Here is a 9,575-nt window from a genome sequence, read left to right as displayed (position 1 = left end):
TTTTTTTTGCTTCTGAGTTTTTGTCACTCAAATGAAAGCCCCAGAAAATGCTCAACCGGTGGATCAAACACCTGTGATTGGGGCCAGGCAGGATGTAACCTTATATGTAAGAAGGACAACTCTGTTCAGAGAGAGAAATTAAGGGAGCCACAGAGCCAGCTCCCTCACTGACCCCCCTCCCAGAGCTACTATGAATCATTTCAGTCCTATAGTGAAAGTCTTCACATCCATAAGGAACTGGCTGTTTAAAAGCCAAAATAGGGACACCTGGGTGTCTTGATTGTTGAGGGTCGCCTTTGGCTCAGGTCGTGATTCGGAGTCCTGGGATCAAATCCTGCATTGAGCTCCCCACAGGGAGCCTGCTTCTCCCTCTGCCTATGTGTCTGCCTCTCTCTGTGTATGTCTCTCATGAATAAATAAATAAAATCTTTTAAAAAATAGAAAAAGGATGAATGAATTCAAGAAACAAGTGACCAGCTGAGGCTTAGGGACTCTTAAAATGCTAGAGCCACATAGAGACCCAGCCACTAATCTGAAGTCTGAGAAGCAGACATGCTTTAATCTAGAAATTCTTGAACCGAGGTCCCCAGAAATCCAAGGTGTATAAGTATAACTTAGGGAATGTGCAAGTATTGACGGGAAAAATACATCTTTGTTTACTAATTACTAACTGAAATTTAGCATTTTCTTAGATTATAAATGTAAAGAGCAGAGCACAGCAGTCTTAGCAGTACACATGAGTCTTTCAAAAATAGAAGCACAGATATTTTCATATCACACTAGGAAACAGTAGTAGATATCTCAAAATATTGTCTATGCTGATCATCACGAGGAAATTAGGACATTATGAAGTCCACTGCTAGATCTTGTTATTTAAAGTGATCATTAAAAATGTCTTATGTGTTACTATATTAAATTTTTTAAATATTCATTTAATGTATTTTAATTTAACAGGATTTCTTTAAAATAGTATGCATTCCTGGTGTTTTAAAAAAAGAAAAAAGGGCAGCCCCGGTGGCTCAGCGGTTTAGCGCCGCCTTCAGCCCGGGGTGTGATCCTGGAGACCTGGAATCGAGTCCCACGTCAGGCTCCCTGCGTGGAGCCTGCTTTTCCCTCTGCCTGTGTCTCTGCCTCTCTCTCTCTCTGTGCCTCTCATGAATAAATAAATAAAATCTTTTTTTAAAAAAAAAGGCTTAGGGAAGTATACATATTTATTTTCAACACACTCATTTTCAAGGAATATTTCAAGTAAATATTCCTGTTGAACACAAATATGTCATTTCTTTATCCCAAATTTTAACCATCTCAAATTTTAACTAATAATGTTGCAAATTCTGTTTTTATCAGTAGACATTTTACCAGATATATCAGTTGTTATAGTTGCTATGATGATTAAAACAACAACAACCACCTAAGTACATGCTTCTGCAAACATGAATCCTAAGAAAAACCCATCTGGTGGTGTGAGGGAAAGAGTGGATAATCATAAATCTGATCATTCCGTCAGTGGGTTAGACTGTAGGAACTCTGATGCCACAGAGAACAAGACCAACTTACAAGGGTTTGCTAAGCAAGAAGCCTTAACCCCAAAGGGTGGTTAACCAGGGTAAAAATACCACAAAATCCAAAATCTCTTGTAAATTTGCTTGTTTTATTTTTCTCTGGCATTCAAGTTGTACACATTTGTGTAAACGGTGGTTATATATGTTAGACACAGAGCAAAGAAATACGATTTACATATCTCGAAGCACACCACTGCAAAAATAAGTTACATTTTTTACATTCAAACTCCTTCCTTCAGTTTTGCCTGCTTAAATATCATCCTTACCCCTATTCCCATATGCTAAGCATTGCCCTACCCATCTTCTTGCTTCCATGTGAGTTGGCCCTTCTTGTCTCTTCCCCTGGAGTCTACTATTCTGAGACTTCTTCTTATTGTGGTGATGGCTTCTTATCACCATCTTCTGTTTCCTCTCATCTTTCCTGCTAACTCTTCCTGTGTTTCCTTGCTTTCCCCTCATATCATGCTCTCAGCCTATTGCTCCCCTTGCCCTATAACCAACTAGCCGATGTTCTTTCTGGATACTTTCTTGAGGCATTAGTCAACTCCAGGACCTGGACTGTTCTGGCAAGCTTTTACTTATGTATTCAGCAAGAGTGGAGCCCATTCAATGATTACACACACACACACACACACACACACACACACACACACACAACTTCATCATGGACCCAGTTCATCTTCAGTAGATACTGTATGATGAGCCAGCAGTACCATGTTAATCGCATAGAGACAGAAAAACAACCCATAGATTTCCCACACTTCCCTATGGCCTACACCACAGGGCCAAGACACAGACAAAAATATGTGACAAAATTAATAAAATACTTTACCCACACTGAGCATGAACCAATTAACTACTCAACAACTTTATAAGCATGAAGTAGAAGTAGTTTCAAAGCTATTCATAATTAAAATCTTGCTCTAAAAATTCACAGAGTGCTTCTCCACGTCAGTGAAATGAAATTATGGAGGCTGATATCTCTGCCGGTCACATCAATGCTTAACACCTGTTGGGAACCAAAGGAAAAGGAGTGGGCATCTGGCAATTGAAATTTCCTGCACTCAAGTGAATCAGACACAAGCCAATGGTTCACATGCACTCTGCTACTTTCACAAATCATTGTCTAGCTGTCAGGCAGCCCCCAAATTTTCAGGTGAAGAGGATGTTTCTTGATTCCTTAGAGTACAAATTTATTCAGTGATAGGGAAATGACAATGGGCCCTAAATAATGCAACTACCCTAAAACAACTGCACAGAAAATTGGAGATGTCTTCATTTCCATTCCTTGGAACCCTCCTTTCTTTTTCTCCTTTTCCTGTTCCCCCCATAGCGACTTGGTGATTCCCCAGTGAAAGTCCAACAGTTCAGCTTTTTTCTAGGCAAATGGCTTCCATAAAGTGTCATTGTGAGTGCCGTCAGCAGCTAGTATGACAGTCCAGGAGTGGGTCAGCAACAAGATTGGGCAAAGTCTTTTATGAGCTCTTGGTAGAGTTGGGGAAGTTGGTTGAGAAGAAAGCCACAAGTATGAGGAAACAAGTAAAAAATACAAAACTGAAGGGAAAACTTTTGTTTCAGGCCTTGTAATCAGGAAGGATTATGAAAGAAAAAGTCCAGAAAAAAGCAAGAAGCAAACACACACAGAAAGATCCATTTACCATGAGGACAAGTGTTGGAAACACCACACTGCATTGATGCTAAGGGGCAAATTTTCTACATATTTAACATTCATGAAATCAGAATGTGTCTTGCAGTCAACAGCTTTAGAATTACTGTGAGCTAAGTAGTATTCATGACAATTGTTACTGTCTGTACATGCATGAACTTCATTGCTATTGTTGGTATTATGAATGGATGGACTATGAACCACTTAAGGATTATTTTAGGAAAAAATAGGAAACCTGACTGGTAGTAAGATCAAGAAAGTGTGAGGATGAAAACTTGTATAATGCATTTGCTAGCTTTGGAGAAAATCCCATAGAGAGGTTGGTGGAAGAATGTTTTTGAAATGATGTATCACCAATGCTTCTGATAGCACAGAGAAATACCTTAACCTATTCATGCCACATATTCTTCTTTTAAATAATAATAAGATGGTAATTTGCCAAATTTACATACAAATTGTAATATTAAAAGAAAAATCTGTGATACAAATTGGCTAAGGCATTTCTTTTTCTTTTTTTTTAAGATTTTATTTATTTATTCATGAGACACACACACAGAGACACACAGAGAGAGGCAGAGACACAGGCAGAGAGAGAAGTAGGCTCTATGCAGGGACCCCAATGTGGGACTCAATCGCCAGGGGTCCAGAATCACACCCTGGGCTGCAGGCAGACGCTCAACCGCCAAGCCACCGAGGCATCCCCATTTCTTTATCTAAAAAAATAATTTATTTATTTATTTATTTATTTATTTATTTGATAGAGAGATTACAAGCATGGGGAGGGGGAAGGGTGGAGGCAGAGGGAGAAGCCAACTCCCTGCTCAGTAGGGAGCCCAACAGGGGGCTCAATCCCAGAACCCTGGGATCATGACCTGAGCCAAAGGCAGGTGCTTAACCCGCATAACTGACTGAGCCACCCAGGCATAGCAAGGCATTTCTAATATTTCTTCACATTCAGAGTTTACCTCGTCTAAATTACTTTATTGCAAATTTATCAATGTCCATGTGTCCCTAACCAATATTTTCCTCTGTATTGTCACTAACATTAAAATGATAAAAATCTTTGTTTAAAGAAAATTTGCAGAGCTCTCTGTGCGTTTAGAGATTTTAAATGATACGAAAGCATTCTATCATACTTTTGTAATTTTTTTTTCCTTCTTCATGCCACATGAAATAATGGGACAACTCTAACTATGGTGTCATATTTGATGGAATAAGGTAGTTCGAGCTGTCTGGGAAGTAGCTCTAAGGCAAGGTGAAGGAGTAAAGACAGTTTTATATAAATTTGCAGGGAAGAAAACACATGTGGAAAGAAAGGATCCAGACCCACAATTCCGAATGATAATAAATCAGGAATTTCCCCTTCATCTCCATGCTGTCCACTGCTGGTGCCCTGAACACAGCTTCCCAAAGGGCTCTGCAGGAAAGGCTGTCTTTTGGAAAGGAAGTAGGCAGGGACTGCCCTAGGATTAGCCCAGGAAATACCATAGGGACTTTTCACTGGTCACAAACCTGTGTCGCAGGGTTGTAAGTGAAGGTGGGCGTTATCACCATGCCACTCACAGAGATGCTGACACTGGAGATGGAAACACTGCCCACTCCCCAGATCTCAACGTAGCCCAGTTTCAAAGGGTTTGCATCGGTGATGTATTTGTTGAAAACTATATGACTCTGCATCATATTCTGTCCATTGGAGATAAAAGGAAACCAGAGGGGATAAAACAAAATCCATTTAAATTTTTCCCAACCTTTTTTTAGGCACAAATATAGGTCATTAAGTTAAGACAATGTGAGAGTCCCCATCTTGTGCCCTTGGATAATGCCGAGTATGATTTCAGCCCTGTATCTCCTGCTTCCAGCTATCATCCAGCTTTGCATTGGCTAAGCACCTGTCTCTAGATTCACTCTGAACTCTAGGGAGACAAAAAGTCTCAGCTATCAGGAACTGTATCCTCTACAAGTAGAGGAGTCACAAAATGTGCAGACCATCCCAAGGCAACACGGGAGCAGATAACATAGAAACAATCTGTCCGTCTGTGCCTTGGTGAACTGGAATAAGTTACTGATGAAATATGAATGGGTTTAATCACAGAGAACTTCCTGAGAGCATACTAAATGTCCATTTGAAGTCTAGAGGAAGGGAAAGATGCAAATTAAGAAGACAAGCAGGGAAGGGATTCTAGGCGGTACGTAATGCTCTATGATATCCAGCATTCAACTAAGCCAACAGAACTCTGTTCTCTCTTCACAGTACCAGTTACACTCACCTGACCGGCAGAAAAGTTGGCCAGGTAATAGAGTCCTTTTCCATAGGTGTCTGCAAATGAGCAACAAAGTAAGTGCGATCTGGAGCTGTGCTCTTGGATTCCAATTGCTTACTTGTTGAGAAAGTAGGGATGATTTTTGTTCCTCATTTTACTTTTCTTCTTTACAGAGTTCTATTTTGTGAGCTCAGATGTTCCCCCAAACTCCGCTTACACAGTGTTTGAAATGAGTGTGTATAGATGCACCTGGCTAATAGAATCCCTCATAGAATGCAGTTTCCTGACACCACTCTTTACTCTGCTTCTCTTTCTCATGATCTACCATTCCCCACACCTTCCTTGTCACCTCAGAATTCCCAGATCCCTTCTGCTAGAGGCACACAGATGTGTGCACAGGTGCATGTACACACGCATCACAAACATCACTGGTATCTTGGTCAGCTTGCTAGGTATGAGGCAATTTTTTAATGCAGTCTCCAGAGACCAAGAAAAGACTTTTTTTGTCATTTATCCTTCATGTATGCCACAGGTTCATGGAGAATATGAAGCTCAGCATGTCTAGCATAGGCATCCCCATCCTATCTCCAACTTCTGGGGCTTGCTCACTCTTCCCCCATATTCTAGCTTCTTTCTAATTTGCTTACCACTCAATCAGAGGGCATTGGCTACACTCTAGAGCTATGCCATCCAAGATGGCAGCCACTAATAGTATATACCTATTTAAATTAAGGTTAATTAAAATTAAATAAATAAATTCAATTCCTCTGATGCACTTGTCACATTTCAAATGTGCAATAGTCACCTATGCCAATGGCTACCATATTGGGCAACACAGATACAGTCTATTTCCATCATTGCACTGGACAGAAATGGCTCAGATAGAGCTAACGGAGTATAAGCCTCCTCCCAAGAGTTTGCCAGTTCCTGTAAACTCCTAATGGAAATCCCCCCAAATAAATAGCATGGCTGCTAGAGGCATTGTCTTTCTTACTGGGACAGTAAACCATGTAATTAGGAAATGCACCCTTGAATGTAAACCATATGGAAGTATATCTCACTTGACTACTAAGAAACTCCCTATGGCTTCCATACTGCTATCTCACACAGTGAATTAGGACAGTTGGGTAATGCTGAGAGATTCAGAGCTATACTTCACTTACATGAGGCATACAGATCATATACAATAGCTACCATGCACTTAAAATGACAAATGGCTATGTTTAGGAATGCAGAATTGTTTTAACATGGACAGCAGGCCTGTCCCCTAGTCAGTGGTATTGACACAAATCCAAGGCAATCCTACTCACCAATGCTTTGCCCATCATCCCAGAAGAGCCAGCCTTTAGCAGCCCCCTCATCATCCAAAGCAACCTTGAAGCCTATGAATTTCTGACGGCTGCAATGAGGTAGGAAAGAGCCATTAGCTAAAAACAAAACCACAGCCATAAACCAAGAGTTTTCATAGAGACATAATGGAAGTGCTTCATAGTATAAAGACTGGGTACTAGGATTCAAGAGACTTATGATCTAGCTCTAGTTCTATCTCCAGTGGCTATATGATTTCAGGTCAGGAATGAATGAATGAGTGAAGTAGGGGAATTTTCCTTTAAGGTTTTATAAAGCCTACATGTGCTGTAAAAGTACTACAAGAAACTACAAGCAAATTCAGTGGTTCTGTAAGAAAAATCCTGATGTGATCTTTCTTTTTTCATGACATAATTTCCTAAGGACGTGTACAGTGAGCTCTGTTTATAAATGTCCTAAGCTCTTTGGTTTTTAACTGAATTTTTTAATCAAATGAGTATGGCTCTAAGATTTTAGTTTGGCATCAGACATTCATGGATTTTAGTCTGTGCTCAACTACCTAAAAACTGTGTGACCACTTGAAGCCTCTCTTTGCTCATCTGTGAAATAGGGATAATAGCATTTACATCACAGAGTTTGTTTTTTCCTTTTGTTAAGAAAAATAGATTTTCAAATAGAAAACTCCATATTAGTATTGTTCTAGGCACAGAGCAAACATTCACTTGATGTTAGCTATTATTAATTATTGTGTAGACTTAGGTCCAGAATTCTAAAATCCTATATGTGAGGAATCTCAGCCTCAGCCATCAATTGCAATGTGGCTTACACAATTTTTTAGCAATAGTTTTCTTAGCAGAGTCCATTAAGACTCAGATAGTCTTCTAAAACTAGTATGAATTGGGTTGCTCCTTGTTTGACTTCCATTTCAAGTGTTATCAGTTAGACCTATTATCTCACCCACTGGAATCTAAAATAGTTGTTAATAATTGTTCAAAGAGTGCAGAGTCTAGGAAAAGTTAAAACACAAATAAGCCAACAACAAAAAAGTCTTTAGTAAAATTCCTTTGGGGTCTGAGGGTGCTGCTTACAGATTGGCGGGCTTCAGCAGGATCTAAGCTAACTGGCAGGTAAAGGAGAAGCCTTGTCCCATCATTCACCTTAAGTGGGTGTTCTGCGCAGGCTCTTGCCAGGGCAGGATGTAGCCCCCACGGACATGAAGATTAATGTGGTCAAGAGGGGCTGGCAAGGACTTCCACTCTGCCCTTGCTCCAATGTCCACACCCTGTGGGCCAGAAGAAGGTAAGACAGGATGAGGGTAAGAGAACACACCTCACTGAACAACGCATTTACCAGACACCTTGTCTACTGTTCTGGACTTGCTGCCTGTCCATGACCTTCCAGCACACAGCTGGTATTACCCGTCTCCACTTTCACTCAGCTACTGGGTGGACTCTTACCCTGATGCTCCAACATCACGTCAGCACCCGTTGTCTTCTGGGATTTCTACCGTACGTACTACAGGAGATTGTAGTGTGGATCTCAGCCTACCCTCATTCCACATCCTGTTTCTGTGTCAGAGAGCAGTGCTAGAGGAAGTTGAGGAATTCTTTTGCTTATTTCTTGTTGGCTTTTGATACCTGCCCTGCAATGGCATTTCTAGACCTTCTCTTTCAGCTCCTTTTACTGCCCCCACTTCTCCACCCTGACCAACTTTACTAAAGCTTTGATTCCTACTTGACAGAGAGAATTAAAATGAACTGACTTACTCTACAAATCCTTATCTTTAATTCACTAAACTTCCTTTATGTTTAACATCTTTATCTTGCCTCCCCTGTGACAGGGAGAAGTGCTCTCTCACCCAGAGCCATGAAGCTCAGTTTCTAAGAAACCAGCCTTCCACATTTCTTCAGCCTAAGGCAGGGCTTTCCAGCTCCAGCACTGTAGACATCTGGGGCCAGATAATTCTTTGTCATGGGGACTGTCCTGTAATTTTGGGATGCTTAACCCATGTCCATGCCCTAGATGCCAGTAGCACCTCTCCCAGCCCACCTCAACCACAAATGACACCCAAAAGGTCTCCAGACATTGCCAAATGTCCCCTGGTAGGCAAAAAAAATCCCCCCATTTGATAATTGCTACCTTAAAGGTAAGGAGGAAAGCTACCATAACACTCCTCCACTTTGGTCCCTTTTGTTCATTTTAGCCATATTCGCCTGTGTGAACCATAGGGGTAAGTGGTCAGAAGGAAGTATGGTGACTGATGCCATACTCCCTGAGGCCTGCCTCAGGACTCCGGAGTCTACAGGATTTAATAAAAACTTCAGTCCTACATCTCTAGGCTTCTTCAGTTTTCTCACTGATAACATGAGAAAATCCGATTATATGATCTCTAATGACATTTCACTCTGGTATCTTATGAACATTGGACATTTCCTCCATTGATTATCCTGCCTACTAGTGAAACTCGACACATATAAAAATGTCAAAGTTATCTCCCTACCAAATTCTTTATTTCTCTCAATAATATTTCTATTCTACTACACATTATGTAAATGTGATGTGAGTTTAATCTCATGATTTCATTTCTAATACTTGATTTATCAGAAGCTTATTTACTTTCCATTATGTAGTTTCTGACCAGTGTAGTCTAACAAATTCCTGTTTAAATATCCATTAAAATATGACTGTACGTTAAAAATCTAAAAGCACACTACTAAAATAAGAATAGACAACCCAAGTGCCTTTGTAGGGGGAATTTGCATCAACTGCACAGTTGTT

The 9,575-nt window shown here is 40.5% G+C and overlaps 1 protein-coding gene across 1 annotated transcript in view; it reads right to left on the bottom strand.

Annotated features, from left to right (window-relative positions):
• Positions 1 to 1,632: 1,632 nt before the first annotated feature.
• Positions 1,633 to 9,575, bottom strand: part of MGAM (maltase-glucoamylase) — a 141,825-nt gene continuing 133,882 nt past the window's right edge. Inside the window, 5 exon segments of the mRNA XM_041751803.1 lie at positions 1,633 to 2,571; positions 4,741 to 4,911; positions 5,496 to 5,545; positions 6,800 to 6,888; positions 7,955 to 8,079. Coding sequence (XP_041607737.1) covers positions 2,494 to 2,571; positions 4,741 to 4,911; positions 5,496 to 5,545; positions 6,800 to 6,888; positions 7,955 to 8,079 — 513 coding nt within the window. The 3' untranslated portion in view covers positions 1,633 to 2,493.

This window comes from Vulpes lagopus, chromosome 4, assembly GCF_018345385.1.
Source record: "Vulpes lagopus strain Blue_001 chromosome 4, ASM1834538v1, whole genome shotgun sequence".
Classification (NCBI taxonomy): Eukaryota; Metazoa; Chordata; class Mammalia; order Carnivora; family Canidae; genus Vulpes; species Vulpes lagopus.
This window is presented reverse-complemented; position numbering and strand designations above follow the sequence as displayed.